The sequence below is a fragment of the Crocodylus porosus genome, unplaced genomic scaffold (genome assembly GCF_001723895.1).
Source record: "Crocodylus porosus isolate Cpor-Errol unplaced genomic scaffold, CroPor_comp1, whole genome shotgun sequence".
Taxonomy (NCBI): domain Eukaryota; kingdom Metazoa; phylum Chordata; order Crocodylia; family Crocodylidae; genus Crocodylus; species Crocodylus porosus.
Genome location: NW_017728920.1, coordinates 9,080,456 through 9,106,438, shown reverse-complemented (window position 1 = coordinate 9,106,438; position 25,983 = coordinate 9,080,456). Strand labels below are relative to the sequence as shown.

At 47.0% G+C, this 25,983-nt stretch overlaps 1 protein-coding gene across 1 annotated transcript; it reads left to right on the top strand.

The window, feature by feature from the left end:
- The first annotated feature begins 2,618 nt into the window (after positions 1 to 2,618).
- SPOCK2 (SPARC/osteonectin, cwcv and kazal like domains proteoglycan 2) lies at positions 2,619 to 25,695 on the top strand. The gene is made up of 11 exons (XM_019538648.1): positions 2,619 to 2,656; positions 4,015 to 4,126; positions 6,483 to 6,528; positions 9,227 to 9,341; positions 11,022 to 11,136; positions 11,883 to 11,997; positions 13,018 to 13,137; positions 17,905 to 18,123; positions 19,057 to 19,119; positions 19,647 to 19,784; positions 20,613 to 25,695. The coding sequence occupies exons 1-11, from the start codon at positions 2,619 to 2,621 to the stop codon at positions 20,756 to 20,758; spliced, it is 1,227 nt and encodes a 408-aa protein (XP_019394193.1). The 3' UTR covers positions 20,759 to 25,695.
- Positions 25,696 to 25,983: the final 288 nt, after the last annotated feature.

Below are 25,983 nucleotides of genomic sequence, written 5' to 3'. Positions count from 1 at the left end.
ATTAAGTGGAGGTCCTGTATCTCAGCCAGGAACCTCCTGGAACAGTCCGTCCTGGCTGACTGTTCCTCCCAGCAGATGTCTGGGTAATTAAAATCACCCATGACAACTACATCCCTTGCCCTCAGTGCCTCCGCAAGCTGGCCCGAAAATTCCCGGTCCAGCTCCTCCTCTTGGTTGGGCGGTCTGTAGTAGACCCCCACTGTCAAATCACTCTCCCCACGGTCCCCTTGAATCTTAACCCAGAGCACTTCAACCTGCCCTTCCTCTGATCCCATCCTGCTGGTAGAGGATGTGTAGTGCTCCTTGACATAGAGTGCTACACCCCCACCTTTCCTTCCTTCTATCCCGCCTATAAAGCCTATAGCCCCTAATTGTAACTGCCCAGTCATGGGACAAATCCCACCATGTTTCTATTAGCCCTATGACATCTGGGTTTGAACTAGCTATTCTGAGGGCGAGTTCCTCCTGCTTATTCCCCATACTGCGAGCATTGGTTTATAGGCATTGGGGATAACACCACTGAAATCCATAGAAGTGCCCCTGTATAACTTGTGTCCAAGCACAAGGGGTTGTGAGGTAGGTTGGACATTTGTTAATGTCCAGCCTACCTCACAGAAGAAACTTGCCACCCCACAGTGCCCATCCAGAGGGTACTTCAGCAAGTCTGGTGCAGAACAAGGCTTGACAGGCAGAGGTGTTTGTGGTTTCTTACAGAAGTCCATGCAGGGTTAGCCCTGCTGGTCCATCAGAATCCATTGAATTTCACAGGAAAGGAAAACCTCCTCCCAAGCTGCGGGCAACCCCTTGTATGAAGCTGCAGGGAGCAATGGGACCTTCTTGTCCCATGCCCTGATTGGCTTGTTTTCAGGGGAGCAAAGGTGCTTTCCTGGGTTGGGAGAGTACGTTCTTGCTAGCTTTGAATCCTCTGACTTGACGATCGAATGGCCTAAGAGAGTTTTCTGAGCATTTTCCCCATGGTAACACACTGCACTGACACCAGTCTTGAGGTCAGCTTTTGCCTTGCATCGCCCATACAGTGTGGCAGCCCATACAGTGGCACAGATAACCGCAGCTTGCCCTTTGCTGCATCCTCCTCCCTTTCTGTGTCCAGTGTAGGGGAATGCTCATCCCCAGCCTAGAGACACACTCCCTTTCCTCAATGGGAGTCTTTCCAAGAGCTGTTACACATCCCGCTTCAGCCAATAACTCTCAAGTGGCTTTTGGCTCCATAGTGCAGCGAGCCACTGCCACTGCGGAAGCCCCCATTGGTGGGACTGGCAGAGCTGCTGCAGGGTGGCAGCGTGCCAGGTTGGACGACGTGCCGTTTCCTTCAGGGAGAGGGAGCTTGTTTGTTCTGCTTTGTGTGCTTGGCTGATTGGGGCCATTGAAAGCGATGGTGGTGGGAGTGGACAGGGCTGGAAGTCTTGAGTGGGTGTTCAATAGAAAATACATTTGTTTTGTTCTGGCCTTGCTCTGAATCGCTGTCCACACAAAGAGCACCAGTGCCAGATGGGACACACAATGCCTTTGAGCCTGGCTGGGGCATGGCAGCATCAGCCCATTTCTCTTATTCTGAAGCTCCAGCTGTACTGAAACCTGCCAGCACCAGGAGGAAGTGGTTTGAGACTCAGCCAGGAAGGGAAAGGAACAGAATTGAGTCATCAGAGGTGCTTGCAGTCTTGTGAGGGAGTCCCACAAGAAGGAACAGAGAGGTTCTGTTAGATACTGAGCAGAGAGAGCGATTGCCCTGAGAAGTGGCATTTCCCTGCTTGTGAAATTGGACAGACACTACTGTTGTTAAGACTTTCCTGATATGGGACCCCTCCACCCACTCATCCAGAAGACAGCATGCTGATGTCCTTACAGGGACACCTTCCTTGCATGGATGTCCCTGTAATCCGCTGTTTGACTTGTTCAGAAAATAAAAATTCTGTCATCTCAGGGCTGGGGCCTAGACTGAGAAACAGTACCTGTGTCAGCAAGGCTGGCTGAACCAACAGCTCAGGTCTCATTAGAAAGATTAAGGAAGGAGCATTGTGACAGATAGCATGTGCTTCTGTGCGACTGTGCACGTTCACTCAGAACTGTGTGTGAGCTTGTGTGGGAGAGGGAGGGTTACAGGAGTAGGCCTGTGAGGCACAGGGAAGGGGGGATGTTCATGTTTGTTAGACACTGAGATGGCCTTAATTTCAGTGTATAACCTATTGAGAAATGAAAAGGGAGCCAATGTGAATATGCAGATACTCTGCTAGCAGAGTAATAGCCAGAGGGTTCAGTTAACTGAAAGGTCTCTAATACAGGCATTTAGTGCATTTGCAGAGCACAACACCTGAATTTGATGTTGGGTCCTGTCAGATCCAACCACAATGTACTGACTTTCTAAGAGCAGGAAATGCATGTGGAGAACAGGGCAGCAGCAGAACGTAGGGAAAGCAAAGCACTTGTTGGCTGCAGGCTGGCAGGGATAAAAGATGGCCTGGGGCACTCAGAGCTCTGGTGCTGGCCCCTGGAAACAGCAGTGAGAAGCCCCCATTGATACTGCAGTATTATTGTGTGGTGCTGTTGGTTCCTTCAAGATAAGGCCTATCTAGGAAGCTTTTATGTGATGTCCCTATAAAATGAGCCCAGTGTTCACTAAGAATATAGCTGTGTCAAGGTGGGTCAGACTGGCAAACCCCTGATTTCTTTTACAAACTGCATTCAGACATCTATACCTAGAGAACAAGATGGAGGCGCAGAAGGGAATTGGTGAGGCTCTTCTCACCAAGGCGTCCCTGGGGGTTACAAGAAATAACAGCCATAAGCTAGCAGAGAGCAGATTTAGACTGGACATTAGGAGGAACTTCTTCACAGTTAGAGAGGCCAAAACCTGAAATGGGCTTCCAAGGGAGGTGGTGCTCTTCCCTACCCTGGGGGTCTTCAAGAGGAGGTTAGATAGCCATCTGGCTGGGGTCATCTGAACCCAGCACTCTTTCCTACCTATGCAGGGGATTGGACTTGATCTATTGAGGTTCCTTCCGACCCTAACATCTATGAATCTATGTTGCCAATTAGTGGCTTTCAAAGACTGCTGTCTCATCACAGCTCCCCCCCCTCCCCCTCCCCCCCACTCAGATGCATTTGTGGAAGCTCTTCTAGCACAAGTCCCTTACCTGGATGCTATCAGAGTATGTGGTATTCCCCAAATCCATTGCACAGAAATAAAGGCTTTGTCGTGGCAAGAGTCCATTTAGTATAACTGGGAAACCTGAATAGGACACAGCTCTTCTCCTGAACTGCAGCTGCTGCTGCTGCTGCTGATACAGCATGTGGTGTGGCTGATAAACACCCACAAGGCTTTTGGATGTGTCAGACAGGAAGATTAACACTGGATGTGGACATTGAGCTGAAGAGAATAGCTGAGACCAAAGGAATGGGGACATTCATTTTACCAGGAGCCAAGTAACACTATGGTGGCAGTAGTTTGGTTTAAATCCCTGACAGAGCAACTTAGAATAGGTTACTGGTCATTCCTAAATATAATGTCCCCTTTCCTAGAGTCTAAAATATTTGCCTCTAGGGTGTGTTAGGAAGTTGGCAGAACAGGAAGGAAGTCAAGATTCTATTGTCAGCAAGGGCCTTAAATTTGGTTTGTTGAATGTTACTTATTACAGCCCAGTTGAAAGCTGTATAAGAATTACTGTGAATTCAAGTGCACCAAACATGACACAGACCTGCCAAGACACAGTTGCTTCTGCTCCCAGAGGTAACCAGCATGTCTTGGAAGAGGTGCTGCTGCTTAAATAAAGCACTGAATGATCAGCATTCATCTTGAGTTTTGTCCCCGCAATCTAATTTCATTGTTGCCATTGTGACAGTAGTATGATTTAATGAATGCAAATTGGGAAAGCAGGAAAGATGCATTGGGGGAGTCTTTATAAAAACACATCACTTAGAGGAAATTAATTCTGACATTTCAGGGAATTTAAACAAAGAAATAGTCTGTTTGATCACAAATCTGGCTCACTTCTGCAGCCAGAGCCCTAGCTGTGTCTTTATTTCATGTGTGTTCTCTTTTCTCTCTTCCCCCCCTCCCTTTTTTTTTTATCTACTCTTCTGCTGTGGTCTGCATTCCCAGGAGGTGGAGGTGAGTGAATATTGATTTTTGAATCTGGTTCCATTTAATTTTTACAGGGCATCTGTGTTATCCTTTCTGTTCTTTCATCCTTGACCACTTCCCCTGGCTTAGCAGGAGTTGACTTGAACAGTTGCATGCTGCATAAAGCATGGCCAAGAGGAGCAGGTATGTGACTGTGGTTGCTTTTGCATATGTATCTGTGCCCATACACACATGCCTTTGTTCATGCACAAAGGGAAGATTTATCCTTATGCAAAGGACCACTGAAGTGGAATTGCAGTGCTGTATAGGCCTTCTGCTAGCCCTGCGTACAATTTCTCCCCAGGAAATTGCCTATGCAACTGTCAGCAAAAAGAAGGTACCACTGAAGGACTTGGCAAATACCTGTCAGGGAGGTGGTTGTTATATAATGATACACATGGAGTAGTACTGGTAGTAGTATTCTGATTGATATGCACATGATACTATTATCTGTTGATGTCACTTACATATTGACACCGTGCTTGGCACTGTACAAAAAGCAAGGAAGACCCTATTCTTCTTACATCAGCACTATTCTTAATAGGCCTAAGCAGCAAGTGACAAACCATAAAGGTGCATCCCAGAGCATAACAACAGTGTTTGTTTGCAGGTAGCACAGGTAAGAGAGCCACAAGGAGAAACCTGAACAGATCCAGCACTGGCACTGCACAGCAATGGTGGCCGCTTTCCCTATAGCATGGAACTGTTGAACCCCTCCCTCTGCTTCTGCTCTTTGTTGTTGTTTCCTGCATTTGATTCTGCCTTGAAAAACATTTTCAAGGAGAGCAGCGTCACTGATTATGCTAGTGCTGCTAACTTGGTAGCTTTCCAAATCTGGCGACTCCACAAACAAAGGAGGCTTGTGGGTTTAAGTCCTGCACAGTGTGACAGCGGAAGTGGTTGTCAGGCTGCCTGAGCAGGGGGCAGGGACTTGGACTCCCTGTTTTGACTTGGGCAAGTGAGCTCAGTTTCCCACCTGCAACACGTAAATTTTGGGCCCACCAAGAAAGTCGCAGCTCTTACACTTCCGTGTTTTTACTGCACCTGTAGTTGTATCCTTCGCGCACTGCTGCTTTGCCTTTAAAAAGAGCAGCACTGGCTAGAGTAGTATCCTGCTTTAGCCTTGTTGCTTGGAGCAGGCAAAGGCGGGCATCAGGGGCTGGAGTGGCTTGAGGGACTTCAGTGCTGAGTCACCAGGAATGATCAATTGCTTTTCAAGATCAGGGAGTCGGAGACAAAAGACATGTGTTTTCCTTTTCCAAGAAATGTAATTTGCTCAGCACCTTTAATAATGTGGGTAGGTACTGACTGAGCAGCGCACTGACATTTACGATAGATAACCAGACCCATCCCCTCTAAGCCAGGACTTGAATGCACCAGAGGCCCCAGCTGGGGTATATCTACACAGCACAATGCTGTGTCATGCAGAGAGACCTAAGCTACGTCTGAATGAGCTAGCATGGGTACTGGAAGCCGATAGCATGGTGCTTCACCTAGGCAGATCTCTGTGTAACAGCTGTTTACTGCTCCTGGTGCCCAAGTTAGGTCACTGAAGACTACTGGGGGTGTATCAGTCTGGGACTACACCATGCCCTATAGACGTATCCCAAGGTGAAGGTACACTGCTACAGCTGTGCTGGGCAAAGGGAATTCCCCATAGGGCCTGCTTGAACAATGATTGGCTGTTTTTACTTTTCTAGCAATCCTGAAGGAAATAATAAATAAGCATAATAGGAACCTTTAAATTGTCTTTGCAAGTGTCAGTGTGACTGTCCTCCAAGCCCCAGTTGTCAGTGAGACAACTGACATGGTTTCTAGCGTAGAACAAAGTCCTGCTGTGCAGCTTGGGTCTGTGCTGGCACTTGGTTGATGGTGCTCAAGACTCTAGCTCTGACAATTCTCTAGCGGCATGGAGGCACAGGAGCAATTGATGAATTTGGCTTTGTTGTGGGAGGGGTGACATGTGCTCCTGAGAAGGCATTGGGTATCACAGGCCAGTTCCCTGCACTGTGACTGCAGTTTATTCAAAGGAATACACAAAATCATCTGTATCCTCCCCCTCAACACACCCACACCTGTGCCACACCACAGCCACAAAGCACCCTCTTGGACATAAAATCCTCACAATGTGCCACAAGGAAAGAGCAGCAGAAAAAAGGTGCCATCAATGGTTTGCTACTGCAATAGGAGGGAATTTGTTAGGTTAATTTGTTACCTCTTCAGGCCAGTGTTGTCTTTAATCACTGATCATCAGGCTTGTAGTTCTGAACATGGATTCTCACATTTGGTATTTCCATTGACTAAGCTGTTCTCCCTCTCTCCCCCTCTCTTTCTTGTTCCCCAGGATGACTATATCAAGAGCTGGGAGGATAATCAGCCAGTTGATGAAGGTAACTCTTGTTTCTTGCTTATGCTCATTGTTTGCAGAGTTGCTGACACTTCCAGGAATGTGTCTCTAGACAGTCCTGCTGCCATCCACTCCAGTTACCTGATACTGAACTTTAGCACTGGCGAGGAACACCAGCATCCTGCGTCAAGTGGAGCTAGGGATTAAGTGCCTCCTTTTTTTCTGAGCCAGTGCCTCACCAGCAAGTCATGTGCAATGTGCCTCTAGAGCTGCCATCCAATGGGTAGAATTTAAACAAAGAACTTGACCAGTGCTTTGGTAATTAAACTAAGGTGATTAAAGGTCTCCTCCCACAGCAGTGTGCGTGACTGTCCTAGCTAAATTCCAGCTTGAGTAGATTCCACATCATCCCAGCAAATTCACTGTTCTCCATTTCCTATCCTGACAGGTTGGGCAAGGTCCCATGTGCTGTTAAAGAGCAGCTGTTGTTCAGCCCAGTGCTGATTCTGCTTCAGTGGTGGATTAAATTGTTTTGCCCAGTAATGCTTATAGAGGTGCTGCATGAGTGTTGGGGGCTATTCTGATGTTAGCCTCTTGTGCTTATTTTCCACTTGGAAATAGTAATCCTTTTACGTTGACATCACAGTGGAATTGCTGTGGGAACAGAATGGGGCTGTGATGTCACAGGTTTCTTACTATGGGTGTTTGGAGGAGCTACAGTTTTGTTTCTACGTAGATACAGTACAAATGAAGGAAGAAAGCTACTCTGGGAATCTGACACAGGCCAGTGTGACTCCACCACATTTAGTATGAATATTGATGATCTTAAAATGCTGATTCTCCCCTGCCTCCCCCACCCTCTTCTCACTTTCCAAATTTTGCCTGCTACCCTAGCAAATAGCTGAACATCATTTCTATTTGGGCATGATCTGTGCATTAACTGTCAGAGATACTGGCCCGTCCTGCTGGAGCCAATCTGCAACAGACTCTGCCACTGCTGGCCTATTGCCATGCCTAGTGCTGGGCCCTGATTTCCTGTCAGCCAGGGTTGGGGCAGTTGCATTCTCCACTGGAACGCTGTCTACATGCAGTTGTGAAGGGCTGTGAAATACAAGGCATCTGTTGGTGTCAAGGGCAGCTTGATAGAAGTTCTGGTCGGCAGCCAGGGCTGTCTGCTGCAGCTGGTGATCTGCCCTTGAGGAGGCTCTCTGCAGGCAGGGGGAGAGCATTAGCAGAAGATTGGACAACATCTGAGACCCGGGAAGTAGTGCATCAAATACATTTTTTTTGCAAGTTCCTTTACAATGTGTGAATTGGCCCCATAAGCTTAGTGCTATCAGACTGACAAGACAGAAGTATGATCAGAGCATTCCTGATTCTGTGCTGCATTTGCTTTTGTTGAGTTCTTTCATCCTGGTTTGGATGGGTCAGGTCTCAACATAGTTGGTTTTCTGTCTGCGTGAGCCCCTGGCTGCAGTGACTCAAGTTGGCCTAACAGTATGCAGCATTCATGAGCTCCAGAAGCCGGGCCTTGTTAGTGACCAGCATCTGTTCGTGTCAAGCTGACTTTGCCCTCCCTACAGACAGGGCCCTAGTCACTGAAGATTTTTCACAGTTCAGGTGAGGAGGCAGTATGAGAAGTGTTGTTTAGCTGTTAACTTATAGCTATGTTGTTATTTATAATTATTACTTTACAGATAGGAACTAACCCTCTTGCAGTGCTTCTTCATGAATACTCCCACGCTATAGAGGAAGAAACTGAAGATGATGATGATGATATTTGTGTTGCAGCAGTGCCTAGGAGCTCTAGCCATGGACCATTATGTTGGGTGCTGTACAAACACAGAACATAAAAATGGTCTTTTTTCCCCCAAGGAACATGTCTGCTATGATATACTTAGATGATAACAGATGGATGCCGGCCAGCAGATGAAGGAATACAAGAAAGTAAGAAGACATTGTTGGTCTCCTAACACCTGCTGCATAACCTTTGGCAAGGTGTCTATAGGCATCACAAAAATAAGTTTTAAGGAGGACCCTGAGGCAAATTTTAAAGGGATTTACCAAAGGTCACTTGCTTAAAGGTCTTCAGGAGATCTGGGGTTACAACTGGGGAAGGAATGCTGGCTCCCAGCTTCATGCTCAGACCACTAGATCAGTCCTACCTCTAAGCTGCTGTACATGTAGTACTTTGGAGATAGGATGTGGCAGGCATCACCCTTACAGAAAAGAGTGAGAGACAGCTCTCTTATAGCAAGATGCAGTTTAGGAAAACAGGCATTTTACAGAAAGCTCACACAGCCTGTGTAGTGCACAGTCCTGGGTTTTCCAAATTTTGGTTTGTAAATAAAATCCTTTGTTGACCTTTCAGTGCAAAAAGAGCTGGACACATTTGCAGAAATGTTCTTAATACACAAGTGCTGGTTTTTGACCAGGTACAGGGCAGAAAATGAAATTTCAGTTGACAAAAAGGGAAAGTTCAAAGTTGTCCTTGGTTTTCCTATTATCACTGTGCTCTAGTCCTGTGCTATCGCCAGCAACAGAAGCTAACAACCAGAGTGCAGCTGCCTTAAAGGGACGAGTTTAGATGACATTCTTGTGCTGTGTGGCCTAGGTGACCGTTACCACACGAGGCTCTTTTTGAGACTATCATGATGAAGACTGTGTTGCCATTTGCAGGATGGGTTGCAAATGACAGAGGGGACATTTAGTTCACCAGCATTCTCTTTTTCTATCTTCAGCTTTGGACACAACCAAAGACCCCTGCCAGAAAGTGAAATGTAGCCGGCACAAGGTTTGCATTGCCCAGGGCTACCAGAGGGCCATGTGCATTAGCCGCAAAAAGCTAGAACACAGGTAAGAGGGAGCCTGGAATCTGTGCGGGGGTTTTGAATGGCATTGTTCCTGTCACAGCTTATCATGTTGAAGAGGTTGGAACTGTTCTTATCTTTCCTTGTTTGCCTCCTTTGTGATACTCCACTTGTCCATCAGCATAGATGATATGCCAACTTCCTGTGCCTATTCCTATACTCCTAAAACACAGTGATGTATGAATAATATCACTTAGCAAACAGTGCTATAGAGGGGCAAGGCCATGGCACGTCAAGCAAGGAGATGTCATCTGTTTTGACAGGAACAGACTCAGACAGATGCTGCCATGCTATTAGTCCATCAGTTTGAACTCAGTTCCTGAGCTGATTGTTCTTTGTAATAGCCTTCTTGACTTCTAAAATAGAAGAAACTTTTTAGTGGTTTCCTAATTCTTTCCTCTCTGTGTGTGCTTCTTTGCGGCACATACATGTGTTTATTATTGTAGGGTTGTCTATAAATGGGTAGTAGCTGGGAATGTTTTTGTTCTAGAAACACATGGGAACAAAGCCATATCATTGCCACAGCTGGCGCTAGCTAGTTGCCCTGGACTCAGGAATCCAGGTCAGGTTCTTCTCAGCCTTACTCGTGAGACAGACAGACTGCAGAAGCCTGGCACTAGTGAAGATGTTAATTAACACAGCTGCAGCTTGGACAGGATTTATCACTTGAACTTCACCTTGTAACAGGTGGATTCTTACATGAGCCTGCAATGTCAGAGATGAAGGAAGAGCACACAAAGGGCTCCAGATTCCCTGTGGACAGGATGGGCTGATGAGCAGATGTTTCCTAACCTCCCTACACCCCATACTTTAAAGTTCCTGGTTGATTCTGTTGCAGCCAGCAGTGTGTTCTGGGTGCAGCTGTTTTAGCTGCTGCTGGGTCACAGTGATGGAGCCCTCCCTGGGATGGGAACATGCACTAGTAGAGGCACAACAATGTGTGGGAGCTACCAACTATAATAATGTAAAATCCTCACTGCCAGCAAAGCAGTGGCACGGGACCAGCCTCTTCAGCCCACAACTAAACAGGAAAACAAAAAGTGTTGAGCCTAGGCTGGAATAATGCTTCAGGCATTCGTTGGAGCACAGAGAGCAGAAGTGTTCTGGAGTCAGGAGCTCTCAGTGGAGTAACGTCCTCTCTCTTGAACTTGCATCATGCTGTGGGCTGGTCAGTACTTCTAGCTGCACCAGCCGAGCACAGGTCAGGAGAGAGGCCCCACGGCAGACTGGCTCTTCCAGAACCCTGTGCAGCTACAGCCGCTAATATCGTGTCTTTCCCTACTTATTTTCCAATGTTCTTTAGAAATGACCCAATTCTTGTACACATTGTTCCTTTGGGGATTGCTGGGCCACCTCCCACTTGCTTCCCCTTGCACCCTGAAAACCCAGGTGTGCAAAACCAGCTCCAGGATCACTTGGGCTTTGATTATAAACCTGTTGCTTCAAAGGTCACTTCTGTTCCTCCCACACCCTGTCCCTGGTCCCAGTGTGGCAGGCAGGTGGACAGCTGCCTGCCAAATGAGGATGATTTGCCCCAGAGTGATAGGAGTGGCTGACTTCTTTAGGGAGCTGAAAAGCGGACGCCTTCATCCCACCCTGTCAGGGAGTAGACAGCTTGGGTTGCCTGCCTAACACATCTCCATGTCTCTCTCTTTCCCATGTTTAGAATCAAGCAGCCTGCCCTGAAACTCCATGGAAACAAAGAGAGCTTTTGCAAGCCCTGTCACATGACCCAGCTCGCATCTGTCTGTGGCTCTGATGGACACACTTACAGCTCTGTGGTGAGAGAGGAAACAAGACTTGTGTTAAGCGGGGTGTGTAGGTGGGTGTACCAGGGTAGCCCGTGAGGAGCTGCAGCCTGGCATGGTTTCTAGCGTAGAACAAAGTCCTGCTGTGCAGCTTGGGTCTGTGCTGGCACTTGGTTGATGGTGCTCAAGACTCTAGCTCTGACCATTCTCTAGCGGCATGGAGGCACAGGAGCAATTGATGAATTTGGCTTTGTTGTGGGAGGGGTGACATGTGCTCCTGAGAAGGCATTGGGTATCACAGGCCAGTTCCCTGCACTGTGACTGCAGTTTATTCAAAGGAATACACAAAATCATCTGTATCCTCCCCCTCAACACACCCACACCTGTGCCACACCACAGCCACAAAGCACCCTCTTGGACATAAAATCCTCACAATGTGCCACAAGGAAAGAGCAGCAGAAAAAAGGTGCCATCAATGGTTTGCTACTGCAATAGGAGGGAATTTGTTAGGTTAATGTATGTTCAGACGATCCTAGGGAGAGGACTATGCCACGTGCTACAGAGGAAGGCAGAAATCCCCAAGTCTTTGAATATAGCAATCTGATCTTTGTGTTCCTATGTAGATAGCGAGTTGCTTTCATCTGGGGTCATGCTTGCTCCCTGGTGAGTCACGGGAGCTTCTCTGTTTAGCATCATGTGTGGTTTGGGTAGCATGACCTGCCAAATGCTCAGAGCAGGATCTGGCCTCCTGCACTCACTCTTCCTTCTCTGTCTCTCAGTGCAAACTGGAACAACAAGCCTGCCTGACCAGCAAGCAGCTGACGGTGAAGTGTGAGGGCCAGTGCCCCTGCCTCACTGAGCACAGCCCCACTTCAACCACAGATACTAAGCAAGGTAGGAGGGAGGCTTTGGGTAGTGATGGCTTTGCCTTAGCTGTGGGTACCAGAATGAACAAGAAAAGCACATGCCCCTTGGAGCGGGGAGCAATAGGAGAATGAAGGTGCCAGCACTGCTGGCCTTCAGTAAGACAGTGGGGTAGGGCAGGCTACCGCCCGCAGACAGGAGCATAGCTGGGTGTGTGTATGCAGGCACCCCCAGCCTTCTACGTCAGGGGGAGTGGAGCCCAGCTGCTGGCCCTGGAGTTGGCATCAGTGGTAGCATTTGAATTTTTGTTTCCCAGGGACAAGTCTCCAAAGAAGCAGGCAGCACTAGAGCATGTAGGACCTATCAGAGCTTGGTCTGCTGTCCTGGCCCTGCATGTTAGGTGGCTGGGCTAGTGCCTGATAAATGATCAGTAACAAGAGTCTGAGGCTGAGAAGTAGCACAAAGGAGAAATATGTGGCTGGCTGTCGCTCATTGCCTTCACTGGAGCTGGACTAGGGCTGGGGACTGAGTCAGCAGCGTCAGTGCAGGGTGTTAATGGAGACCGTTAAGAAAAGGAAGTGAAGGAGAGGGGAAGGGGGAGTGCAAGAGATGGGTGGGGGAGGAAAGATGAGCATAAAAAGGACTACACATGCAGGAGCCAGATGAGGTAGGAGTCACTGAGGAAAGGGACCCATTGAGAGGGAAGTTGCCGAAGAGCAGGCTGGATCTCCAGCCCGGATGCCTATGAGAAGGAGCAGGGCTTGGAAGTGGGCAAGGACACAGAGCAAAGTGCATTGTCTGCTGATAAGGTCTCCAGGAGGAGTGGGCTAGAAAGACATTTAGAGACCACTGGCAGGCTTCTGGGCCTGGCTGTTGGGCCTGCTCAAGGATAGGATGACCTGCTTCCCACTCTCCCAGTACCATGGTTTTGTCTCATCTTGCATGGGGTAAATTGGCCACTTCCCATCCAGTCTCAGCCTCCACTTCCATCCTTCCTTCCCTCACCATTGGCTTGGACACTTGCTTAATGTTTTACTTGTTAATTTTCAGACACCTGCACTGGGCAGGATTTGGCTGACCTGGGGGACCGTCTGCGGGACTGGTTCCAGCTCCTGCACGAGAACTCCAAGCAGAATGGTTCTGGAAGCCCAGGGACCAATCCAGTCAATGGTATGGAAACAGCAGACTGTCCATTCATGAGTGCACATGTGTCTAACTCCTGCTGGTTGTGCAGAGGGAGGAGCAGTGGTCTGCAGTGAATAGAGTCAGATTCTCAGCTGGTGTAAATCAGTGCAGTGGTTTGGATGTGAGCAGAGCTTGCTGACTTGCAGCAGCTGGGGAGCTGGGACTTTGGCCCCAGTTCCTCTATTCAGAGAATAATAGAAAATTAGGGTTGGAAGGGACCTCAGGAAATTATCTAGTCCAACTCCCTATCCAAAGCAGGACTGTCCCAGACTATATCATCCCAGTCAAGGCTTCCAAGGATGGAGATTTTACAACCTATCTGGGTAACCTGTTCCAGTGCTTTCCCACCCTCCTCATGAGAAAGTTCTTTCTAATATCTAACCTAAACTTCCCTTGCTTCAACTTGAGCCCATTGCTCCTTGTTCTGTCATCTGTCACCACAGTCAAGCTCCATCCTCTTTGGAACCCCCCTTCAGGAAGCTGAAGACGGCTATTAAATCCCCGCTCAGTTTTCTCTTCTCCAGACTAAACAAGCCCAGTTCCCTCAGCCTCTCCTCAGAGTCATGTCCCCCAGTCCCCTCACCATTTTTGTCAGCCACTGCTGGACTCTCTCCAATTTGTTCACATCCTTTCTGTAGTGGGGGGCCCACAATTGGACACAGTACTCCAGATGTGGCCTTACCAGTGTTGAATAGAGGGGAAGAATCACTTCCTTTGATCTGCTGACAACACTCCTACTAATACAGCCCAGTATGCCATTAGCCTTCTTCACAGTAAGGGCACACTGTTGGCTCATATTCAGTTTATTGTCCACTGTAACCCCCAGGTCCATTTTAGCCAATTGGTCTCCAGCCTGTACCAGTGCATGGGATTATTCCATCCTAACTACAGGACCTTGCACCACTTCTTATTGAACCTCATGAGATTTCTTTTGGTCCAATCCTTCAATTTGTTGAAGTCTCTCTGAAGCCTAGCCCTACCCTCCAGCATATCCACTGCTCCCCCCAGCTTGGTGTCATTCACAAGCTTGCTGAGCATGAACTCTATCTCCTTCTCCTTCCCTTTCTTAAAGATGGACATTATATTTGCCCTTTTCTAATTGTCCAGGACCTCTCCCAATCACCATGAGTTTTCAAAGATGATGGCCAGTGGCTCTGCAATCACATTGGCCCTCTAACACTCTTTGGGTGCATCCTGTCCATCACATGTATTTGTACATGTCCAGCTTTTCTAAATAGTTCTTAACCTGTTCTTTTGCCACTGTTGGCTGCTCCCCTCCTGCTCAAAATGAGCTGCCAGGTGCAGTAGTCTGGGAGGTGACCTTGTGAAGACTGAGGTGAAAAAGGCACTGAGTAATTCAGCCTTTTCCATCTCATTTGTCAATAGGTTGCCTCCCCCATTTAGTGAGACTTACACTTTCCCTGATCTTCCTCTTGTGCTGAAATACTTGTAGAAACCTTTCTTATTACCCTTCATGTACTTTGCTAGCTGGAACTCCAGCTATGCTTTGGCCTTCCTGATGTCATGCCTGCATGCCTGAGCAGTGCTCTTATACTCCTTCCTAGTCATTTGTCCAAGCTTCCACTTCTTGTAAAGTTCCCTGCTAAGCCAAGCTGGTCTTCTGCCATACTTCCTAGTCTTCCTGTGCATCAAGATGATTCCTACCTGCGCCCTCAGTAAGGTTTCTTTAACGTACAGGTAGCTCTCCTGGACTACTTTTCCTCCTCAGATTTGCCTCCCCAGGGATCATGCCCATCAGTTCCCTGAAGGAGTCAAAGTCTGCTTTTCTGAACTCCAGGGTCTGTACTCTGGTGCTCTCCTTCTTTCCTTTCCTCAGGATCCTGAACTCAGTCATCTCATGGTCACTGCTGCCCAAGTTGCCATCCACTACTACATTCCCCACCAATTCCTTTCTGTTTGTGAGCAGCAGGTCAAAAAGAGCATGGCTGCTAGTTGGCCTCCAACACATGTACAGGAAGTTGTCCCCAACACTCTCCAAAAACTTCCTGGATTCAAGATGCAAACTAGAAATGGATCAGTGTCTCCTCTTCAATGGTAGGTGCAAATCATTGGGCTGGACAGGAAGCATGCCAGTACCCTCCCTGAGAGAGAAACTGAGCTTTTTGTGCAGGCCTGGACAGTGTGTGCTGGCAGACATGCCTAAGAGTCTTCTCTGTGGGAGCTCTGCTGTTGGAAGACTTATTCACTAACATCAGTGGCTTGAATTTCCAGTGGACTATCCCATTCATCAGCATGAGCTGTGCTTGATTGGTTTGTTTGACAAGCTTGGTACCTTGTTCAGCACCTATGCCCTTTATTTAGATAAGCCAAGTGCAAATAAGGCCTATGGATGTCACATGTGTTGTGTTAGCAACAGAAGGTAGAAGCAAGGAGGGGGCCTGTGGTGGAGATCAGTGTCCTTGGGAGAGGATGGGAAAGCAATGTGCAATAGAGCACAGTCACAGTGCTGCATCTCCATGACATCAGCCTCGCAGCTGGCATCCCAGAGGTGCTGCCCAGGCCCAGCAGGAGTTCCCCCCCTAAATCTTTAACTTATCGCATTGATTTGAAGTCCCCCAGAGACTGTGCACACTTGGAGAATCAGATATAATGTATCGTTGCTCTGCTACCCGCTTGATCCTCCGGTGCTGGAATTGGAGTTTCCAGTGCAAGAAACTCTGTGCAGGTGCTTCCACTTACTTTGCTGGATTAGAGATTCACCTAAGCGGGGGAAATTCTCCAAGCATTTTTGCTTTCCACACAGTTGATGTGAACCTGGTGGCCAAAGAAGTTGGTCCATAATCTGAGCAGGAGAGAACATTGTTCTGGGGTATAGTTTCATAGATGTCAGGGTGAATAGTACATACTTAAATGGGACTTGTTTATCCCATTGTTGGCAGAGTTTGTACTGTGGCACTGCCAGCTCTTTTGACCTAAGCAGGGTTGGATCAGGACATTATTTGGAAAGAAGACATCTGTGCATGGACTGGGGCTGGTGATTCAGGAGGTGGCCTTCTTCCATCTTGGGGTTAGTTGTTATGGGATGGCTTGAGGCATTCTTCCTATGACCTCCCACTGTGCTCCTGACTCTTGATCCCTGATGGTCCTTTTAATACAAATAGGCATGTGAACCCAGGAATCCTGGTCAATGCTATCTCAGATAATTTCTTTCTGCTTTGTAACCCCTTCCCCCTGGAGTTTCAGTTGGATGCATTGGAAGCTAACCTGCTATGTAGCAGTGCTGTATTTTGCTCATTGGGTTTTGTGTTCTACCTCATTTCACAGTGATTGAGTGATTATTTTTATATATAGATAGATAGATATAGATAGATATCTATATATATATGCGCATAATTATATATATAAATCTCTGGTGACAATGTTTGGTGGCAGTATCTTTGCTTAGACTTTTCTCAACAATTCCTGTAATTGGTGGAGCTCGAATCAGTGTATCCAGTGGAGTGTATCTTAATGCATGTGCCATTATTAACCTGCTGCCATTTGACTGGTTTGGAAAACACCCCAGGGGTATGTTATGGTCACTTAGAGAACCTTTGATATAGGGAAGGAATAGTTTTCAATGGAAGCAGGGCTTTTCTTAGTGGCTGAAGTCTCCTTTGTATAAAAGTCAATTTTTGAGAGCCCTAATCGTGTGGTTAGAGTTAGATACATTGGTGCTAGACCCACCTTGCTGGGTGGGACACACAAGAGAGGTCTCCCAGAGTGGGCATTTGTGAGTGAGCACATACAAAGGGAGGCAGACACTGCACTCTGTTTATTCAAACCAAGTCCCTTGTCTCCTGACTGGTGTCTGAAGTTGGTTCCAGAGCACATGTGGAGTGTGAAGTGAGTGTGGCTAGGAGGAATGTAGGTAGTTTAAATGTCAGCGAGCAGGGCTGTCTGAGCTGAGTGCTCCCCCAGGGCACTGCATACGATGCAGTCGACAGCTGGAGCTGAGTTTGAGGCAGACGCTCCTGCCAGCTTCCTGTATGAGCTTTCCTCCTTCAGCTTTGCTAATCGGAACAGCAGGCTGTGTTTGTTTTTTCCCTGCTGCTAGAAAGCCCATCCAGAGCCAGGCTGGCAGTTGCTTCATACCCTCTGTGACTGGGGAAAGAGAAGTAGGATTCAGAGCATGTGCTGCCTGGGGACCCAGACCTGGCTTCCTTAGAGCTCCATGGATTGGTGTGTGTCTGGCAGGGATTACAGCAAGCACAGCAGGGTGGCACCTGCCGGAAAGTACTTGCATTTTCCACTCCTACTTTGTCCAGTTTTTGTGCTCTGCATCCCACCTCCTTGTGTTCATTTCATCAGGGTGGTATGATTCCCCAGGCCATTGTCATGTGAGGACAATGTATCAACCTGAGACCCCTTCAGCAAAGGTGTCTCAGGAATGCCAGTGACAAAATCTGGCCAGGGTACAAAAATAAAGGGTGGTTGCCGACCTGGCTCTCCCTGTGTGGTGCTTTCTGAAAGAGAGCCTGACCTGCGGATGGAAAAGCTTAGCTCGGGGAAAGCAGCTGACGGTTTTGAAAACTGCTCCTCAGAAGGCCCCGTCCTTTGTATTTTTCCCCCCCATTAATTTTTTTATCTTGAATCTACTGATTGTATGTGAAGAGCAGTATGAGTGTGAACACTGGTGACATGCCCCCTACCAGGAGGCTAGGCTGTCTAAGAGGACCTGTGCATGATGCTGAAGGCATATTTGATTTGTATCTCACCCTTCTCTCTGCCCTTCCTTGTGTGTCCTCACAGTACTGGACAAGAGCCTGGTAGCCAGCTGCAAGGATTCTATCGGCTGGATGTTTTCCAAGCTGGACACAAACAGTGACCTCTTCCTGGACCAGACAGAGCTGGCAGCTATCAACCTGGACAAGTATGAGATCTGCATCCGGCCCTTCTTCAACTCCTGCGACACTTACAAGGATGGACATGTTTCCACAGCAGAGTGGTGCTTCTGCTTCTGGAGAGAGAGTGCGTCCCCACCAGGTTTCCTTGAGAGAGAATAATGTGCTGTAATGGGCTTTCAGTCAGCTCATTCAAGTAATTGGGGACCCCACAAAATGTTGGCCCTTTTCTGTGAACCCCCAAGGGCCCACCTTGCTTAAGAAATGTACAGCAAGGACATTTCTATCTAGGACTCGTCTCTGCAGCACAGTTGTGGTTTAGAAATATCTAAGGCATTGTGAGTAAAGGCTTCTCGCCGCTCCTGCTGTATTCCTCACTCCCTCTCACCTGAGCCAGGATTGGTGATCTTGAGGGTACCGTGTAAACCGCACATGTTCAGGCAGGCTGTTAATGGAGTTGTGGGATGACAGCATAGAGCAGCTACCAGGCAGCAATAGTAGCAATAGTTTCCCTAAGAACAATTGTCATTTGACTACCCTGTGTAGGTTACATTTTAAAATGTGAGGCAGCTAGATGCTGTGGCAAAGGTGTGCAGTCACATACACACTGCTATAAATAAACAGAGTGAGCAGCAGAGAGCTGAGTGTAGGCAAGAGGATACACCTAAAAGTAACACTTCTATTGAAGTCTAATGTGAGGGCAGTTCTGTTGTACCGTGAAGTGCGTGAGGTGGTGGGAAGGCCATGAGAGAAGAGAAGCTGTCTTTTGGACCATCCCTCCAGCAGGGGAGAAAGGCTAAGGGAAAGTTAGCAAAGAGTCTGATTGTCCAGGGCTCTAGATTTTGGGTGGGTAGGGAGCTCCACACACGCTGGCATCTAGGATGATCAGGATTGGAGGGAAAAATGGTTAGGCAGACCTTGGCCCTCTGAGTAATTTAGTGCAGTCTTCATCGCCAGTATCATTTGCTGGCAACCTCTGAAGAAGTCATCAGAAATCTGAAGTGGTCCAGGCAGCCTGAAAGGTACTCATTTCTAAGAGGGTTTGTTTTGGATATTACAGAGCCCCCCTGTCTCACTGAGCTGGAGAGGATTCAGATCCAGGAAGCAGCAAAAAAGAAACCTGGTGAGTCAAAAGCTGTGTGACAGCTGAGATGTCAGGTGCTGGTTACTCGTACAACTTGGGGTAGCAAGGCTTGGCATCACTAACAGCTTGGGGCCAATTCTGGTTGGGAAGCCCTCTCACCCTTTGCATCCCTTGTGAAGCAGAGTTGAATGTGCACATGCCCTTTTCCTTCCCTGAAGTCAAGACATGACGCACCTCATGACAGCCATGTGTGACTCTGTGATGCAGACAGGGCTATTCCTGAGTTAGTAGGAGCCTTGTCTGATGCTTTATCATCATGCATTTGAAGCTGTGATGCTCCTGCTTCATGACATCTTCCCCATATCATGACCCACCACTGTCACAGCCTCTTGAGAGGCAGGTTCAGGTGCAAGATGCTGGATTTCTGAGACAGTTGCTCAGTAACTCTTTTTGGAGTGGCCAAGTCCCACTCCCTTTGTATCAAATGAAACAGTGGCAGTTGAACTGTATGTATCCTGTCCTTGCACTGGCCCCTGAGTCCCAGGAACATATTGCTGTTTTTTTAGGTGTTTTCATTCCTAGCTGTGATGAAGATGGGTACTACCGGAAAATGCAGTGTGACCAAAGCAGTGGGGAGTGCTGGTGTGTCGACCAGCTTGGCATGGAGCTAACAGGGACACGGATACATGGAAACCCAGACTGCGGTAAGGAAACTAGAGGGAAGGGAAGAAAGGATTTATGACTCTCATGGTAATGAGTAAGCCTTGCTTCACAAAGGATAAGGTTTCACTGCACCACTGCTTCAGGAAAAGGCAAGTGAATGTGACAGGAAAAACAAAGAGCAAGATGCAACAAGAGTCTGGGCCTCGGTGTTCAGCCAACTCCAGGTTTGTAGGCTCAGAATTCAGAAGACTGGGCTTCAGATTAATAGGTTTTTTTTAAGGACAGAAAGACCTTGTGATCATCTAGTCTGACATCCTGCCTAACACTGGTCACAGCACTTCACCCAGCAGTTTGTGCATCAGACCTAGCAGATTAGAAGTTACTAAATAAACATGGACCTCCTTTTAGTCTCTCCTGGGTAGTCAATTACTGTCCTGTTAGGCACTATTTGCCCCAGTTAGAGGGCTGTACTCCATCTGGGAGAGCAGGGACATTGCAGGTAAAGATGGGTCTATGTTGGCAGGACAGACAGGGCTGAGAGCTAGATGGGAAGGAAGGGAGCCTCACAGAGGACAGTGAGGTGCATTGCTAGCGTGGGGCAGGGCTGAGTTGGCCCTTACTCAGTGGTGCCATGCATGGTTCTGGTCAGTATTATGAGAGCTCTAGATAAAAGCAGGAACCAGAGGGGATGGGGAGAGAATGGATAGTGCTGTTACTGGAGGGTGAAATGTGTGCAAGAGCTGTTTAAGCGGGCCTGGTCCTGCTTCACAGTTTGCTCCACTGCTTAAGTCCTGGGCAGAATATTGGGGGGGTACACGGGCATGTTCCCAAGAGAGTCATTTCCTTAACTCACTCCCTTCTTATTGTAGATGACATAGTCGGGTTCTCGGGGGATTTTGGGAGCGGCGTTGGATGGGAGGATGAAGAAGAGAAAGAGACTGAGGAAGCTGGAGAGGAGGCTGAAGAAGAGGAGGGAGAAGCTGGCGAGGCAGATGATGGAGGCTACATCTGGTAGAAGCAGAGAAGAGCACAGTTTGGTCAGGATGCTGGCAGCAAGGCTGGGAGGCAGCAGTCAAGTTCAAGGAGAGGAGCAGCTTAATGAGATGATCAGGAAACACAGTTGAATGTAACTTACTATGGTAGAAAAAGTGTGTGCGCATGCATGTGTGTGTGGGTGTGTGTGAGAGGGAGCCTGTGTGTGTGGGTGTTGTGAATGCTGTTTTCAGTGCCACAGGGATGCCCAGTATGGCAGAACCTAGCATTGTAGCAAAGCAAAAGAATACAAGATGTCTGCAGTGCTGGCTTCGCTGGGGTTTTTGTCACGTTTTTAGGTCTGTCTTGAGTATTACAGCCCATGAACACAAAGACATGCATGCAGTAATATGCACAAGCTTACACATACCCACTTGCAGCCATGTTAATACTGAATTAATACCTTGTTAGATAAATCCAGCTGCTGAAACGTTTCCCCAGGCAGATATCTGGGCATGTCATGGGCATGTTCCCTAGTCTGCTTTACCATGGTTGGAATGACAGGCAGGAGTTAGCACAGCACGTGCTTGCCCACAGTTTAGATGGAGGGTGGCATCACCAAGGTCCAATTGCAGGACTCTACCTAGTGTGGTAGAGAGGTGAGATGAAACTGGCATTTATTTTTGTCTGAGAGTCTTGCTGCTTCTGGGTCTCAGCCTAGACAGGCTTGTATTATGCACCTTGAAAACAGTGGTCTTATAACAGGTGAAAAGCTTCTGTGGCTTGCTCAACCCCCCTTAGCATGAAAGGGAGAGTCCTTTGCTAAACAGATTGCCTATGGATTTGTCCCCTGCCTGCTGATGGCACAACTGAGAGGAACTGGGCATGCTCTCCAGTTTGTCAGGCATTTTGCTCATGGGAGACATCAAGGACTTTTTAAATAATAGTGACCTGGGGATGATTTAAAAATAAACAAAGCATGAACAGCCTCCTAGCAAGGAGAACCCACAGAGAGCTGTTCTATCACCATGTCCTTTCTGGTGGCAGTGCAGGATTGTTCCCTGCAATCAGCTCACCAACAGCAAGATCGTGTCTCAGAATATAGTAAAAACCAGGATTTCTTCAGGTGAAATAATACTCCACACCTGTCCTGGATAGCACAAGCTTGAACCAGTGGCATCAGTGAAAAACAGCTCTGATCTCATCCTGTTCTATGAAAACTTGGCTGGAAGCTGACTCAGATTGGTAGCACTCAAAATTCATCACTATCTTAGTAATGTGCAAGTGGCTCCTGCATGTTTGTTTGATGAGGGAAGGAAGAGGAGCATTTTAGTGACAAGAACATCATGACACAGACTGTGATTTTGTCTTCGTAAAGTATTGGTTGAAGAATAGTTTCTCTGGGTGCTTTTGTGTAAGCTAAAGATATGTGGTGGGATTCAGTATATCCCTCAGCAAGCTGGAGTGATAGCCTTGATGACCTCCTAGGGCTTTTCAGACTTGAACTTCTTGTGATTTTTTTTTCACTCTTTGCAAAAATTGGCAACTGCTCAGGTCAGTAGAGATGGCCATAAAGCTGCCCATTGTGTTCTGTGAATCTGGTATACAATTCCAGCCCTACCTTACCTGGAAGCTTTGTGGGATGGATAATGGAAAGGAAGAAAAGATAAGGGACTAGTGATAGACTTCAGTTTTCTACTTTCCCTTTTCCTGGGAGCATCCTTCCTTCTCTTTCCCCCTCCCCCCTTATGCAGGAGAAGGGAAAGCAAAGTCTGAAAGCTCAGGGGCTTTGTGAGATTCAAGCCATTTTCCTTTCTTCTTCAGTAGACAAGCCCACTGACTGAGTATGGGACACAGAGGTAAGCAGAGTGCTGTTTTCCCACTCTGTCTGGTCTTTTCTCCATCTGGAACACACCCAGGCTGTCTTGTTTGGTCCTTGTGCCACCTAGTCTTAGGATTGGAATATGTTTGGTCATTTCTGAATATTGGGGTGGTCACTGGAGGATTGACAAGCTTTGATGAAAAGCCAAATACTTTAGGCTTTAAGAAACCAAAACAGCCTGGTCAAAAACAGTTTAAGAAAGAAGCAGTGTGGGGTGTGGAAAGCAGTCACTAAAAGGTGTTGGGAGACGCCTGAAAATGACATTTCTGCAATGAAAGAGAAGTTATCTGTGTCCTCCTTTTCCTGTCACCTGTCCTCTGTCCATCTTCATGTCAGTCCCTCTGATCCCAGACTTGAGATCTGTTATTGGCTTCAAAAGATATAATTGGTTGGTTGGTTTAGTTTTATTTTTAATGGAAAAATTGGCAATGATAAGTAGCTCAGTTTTGTTCCTGTTAATTCTGTAAGGTTCACCAGTGACTTAACTCAAGGCTGGACTGGGCCCAAAGTGTATGTACATTTCAGTTTCCTAGAATAGTCCCAGTCGTCAAATGCTAATAATATTTGTGTGTGTCCTTATGGGCATGTGGATGAATGCATTGAAAGGTGATGTATGTGTACATGTGCTGTGTAAATGGGTATATCCTAGGACAGTGTGAGTTTGTGTGTGTGTGAGTGCCACAGAAGTAGCCAGCTTGGCTTATACTGAGCATTCCAGAGCTTATGCAAAATTGAGCTTCCGGTAGAGCCTTTTAGGCTTAGTGTGCTACTGCATATTCTTAAAAAAAATTAAATAAAAAAGCTAAAGTCCCAGTAAACCTCAGTAACATGCTTGCAATGATGCCATATTAGAGAACAATATTCTGTAGCCAGATGTGATGATAAATGCGCCTTGCTGTGTTGAACCTTCTACATTCCTTTCCTTCCAGTTTCCTGCTCTTTTTTTTTTCTCTATTATATATACATGTATATTGTGTAGCCCCCTTGATTCAGCTATTTCTCCTGATCTTCTGAGGAAAGAGTACTTAGCTATGACTGAGGACACTGTACTGAAATGTGCCGCTCCCAAAGGGGCTGACCTTCTTAGTCAATGCGCTACTTGAACTGCTCTGTTTTTTCTTGGGGCTTGCTTTTGTATTGGGTTATTTCTTCCCCACCAGTCACCTCGCGCAGACCATGACGCATACTTGAACTTTCATTCCTAAAAAATCCATTGTTGTATTCCCTCCCCTGAATCCTAATTTGTCATTGCCTTTTGGGACTTTTCTCTTATTTTGTGTGCTTCATGCCTGCCTATGTCTGGTTCTGGATTTGTTTCTGGTCATGCATGTTTAATAACCTGTAAATATGTTTTTCAGTCAATCAACAAAGTGATTTTTCTAACCCTGTAGGGCTTTAGCCGTGTAGAGCCTTCCTTCTTTGGAGAGGAAAAAGACTGTCTTTTCAGTTCTGGATTAGTTACTAAGGCATAGGATTTCTTCAGTCTCGACCAGTTCCAACGTGGCAGTGGTTAGTCTAGGATTCAGTTTAGCAGTTGAATGATCCACTGGATGTGTTAGACCCTGTGAACAAGGCCCTGTGGCTTAAGAGTTCAGCTTCTTCATTATATAGAGAGAGAATCCAAAATGTAAACAGGGGAATGAACACTGGAGTCACTTGAAGTCCCTTGCTCTCCAGCCTGCCTGCCCCCACCCCCCTAATGCTTTTCAGTGTTAAGATATTTTACCAACAGGAACTCCTTCCTTAGCATAACTTTTCCTGTTGGCAAATGGATCAAGTTTGTGTGTTTTGAGTGTGTGTGCTGACTTGAAAACATAACAGTTCCCAGAGCAACCTCCCATGGTGTCATCTCCCTATCAAGCAGCTCTTCCATCAATACTGCCCACATATCTTCCATCAGGTGTGACACCATGTAATGGTGTCTCTGCATTGGTAGAGAAGTGATGAAGAAGGAAAATCAATGTCTTGACAAACAATACGGGTTTTTGTTTGGTTGGGGTTTTTTTTGGGGGGGGGTGGTGTTGTTCAGAGTGAAATAATTTATTGCAGTATCTGTGACTGGTCCACTGATCTTGTGTGTCATGCTCTTTACTGCAGTATGGAAGATCTGCTTTCCATTCCCTATCCCCTTCTTACCCCCTAAAATGGCAGGACCTGGGTGGGCCATGGAGGCAATATGTGCAGACTCCAAGAAAGGAGGAAGTCTCTTGGACTGTACAGCAGGGTCCCCTCTCAAATAATGTACATGGATTTGACAGATAGTCTTGTCTTGTTCACTTTGACCATGAGGCTGAGAGATGGGATCTGGAAGGATGTAGGTAGGCAAGCAGAATCCTACAGTTCATAAAGGAAAACAGCCAGTTGGCTCAGCTGGTTGGTTGGCTTTAAGCAGTGGCTGATCGTTCTCTTTCTCCTTCTCTATTTTTGCATTCCAGCCTCATGTGGATCTTTCCCATACACTTCTCTCTCTAGTATGGACTGCCCTGTGTATACAAAATGTAGCTCCATGTATTAAACCGTTTACTAATCCCTTTCTCTCCTCCTCCAAACTGGATCTCAGCTCAGTGTTGATGGAGATTATGTGTATTAAAAACACTAATAGATAAATATTTTGAAGGTGTTGAAAAACATTTTTGGTTTTGTTCTGTTTTTTATTTTTAAAATGATATGCTTACTGAAAGAAAACTAACAACAAGATTGAAAGGAACAAACTGCTTAGTCTGAAACATATTAAAATGTCTTATGTGCAATAACTTTGAACTTAGAGTTAAGAGTCGTGTTCAAGTGCTTGGATTTCAGTTAATATATTTAAGTGCTGAAACTGTATCTCTCTCTCAGTAATTTTAGATGTTAATCAAAAACAAGTGTTAGAATGTGCGTGTGCATTTGACGGGCACTAGAGCACCGAGTGTTTCAGGCGTAGGGTCCCTTCTCCCGGTTGTTACACTCCCGTTCTGCTTCATTGAGGCCCCCTGGGAAAGCTGTTTCACATTGTCTGTCTCTGCCTAATACTTAACCTAAGGAAACAAGTACACACACACCAGGAAATTAAATACATTATTTTTAAAAAAAAAGAAATAAAAATTTATAAACACTCATCTTTGCTGGGATGTTGATGTGTCTCTCTGCTTCAAGACTGGGGCTGTAGCATGGCTTCAGAGTGGTGGCAGAAGCCTTGCAGGGGAGACTTCTGCTGGAAAGGCAGCATGCTGAGCTCCTGGGGAATGGAAGGGAGGAAGTGTCTTATGTTCCCCCTGCTCCAGCCACTTGGCAGAGGCTATTCTTGCTAGTGCTGCAATGGTGTTTCTCAGGGTACATCTGCACAGCAACAGAAGACTCTGTGTGTGTGTGTGTGTGTGTGTGTGTGCGCGCGCGCGCGTGTGTGT

Excerpts from the sequence above, each read along its gene's own strand:
- SPOCK2 (XM_019538648.1), top strand. The coding sequence starts at position 2,619 with ATGAGCCCAGTGTTCACTAAGAATATAGCTGTGTCAAG. Across the intron at positions 11,998-13,017 it reads AACCACAGATACTAAGCAAG|ACACCTGCACTGGGCAGGAT; the intron begins GTAGGAGGGAGG and ends GTTAATTTTCAG. Across the intron at positions 18,124-19,056 it reads CTTCTGCTTCTGGAGAGAGA|AGCCCCCCTGTCTCACTGAG; the intron begins GTGCGTCCCCAC and ends TGGATATTACAG.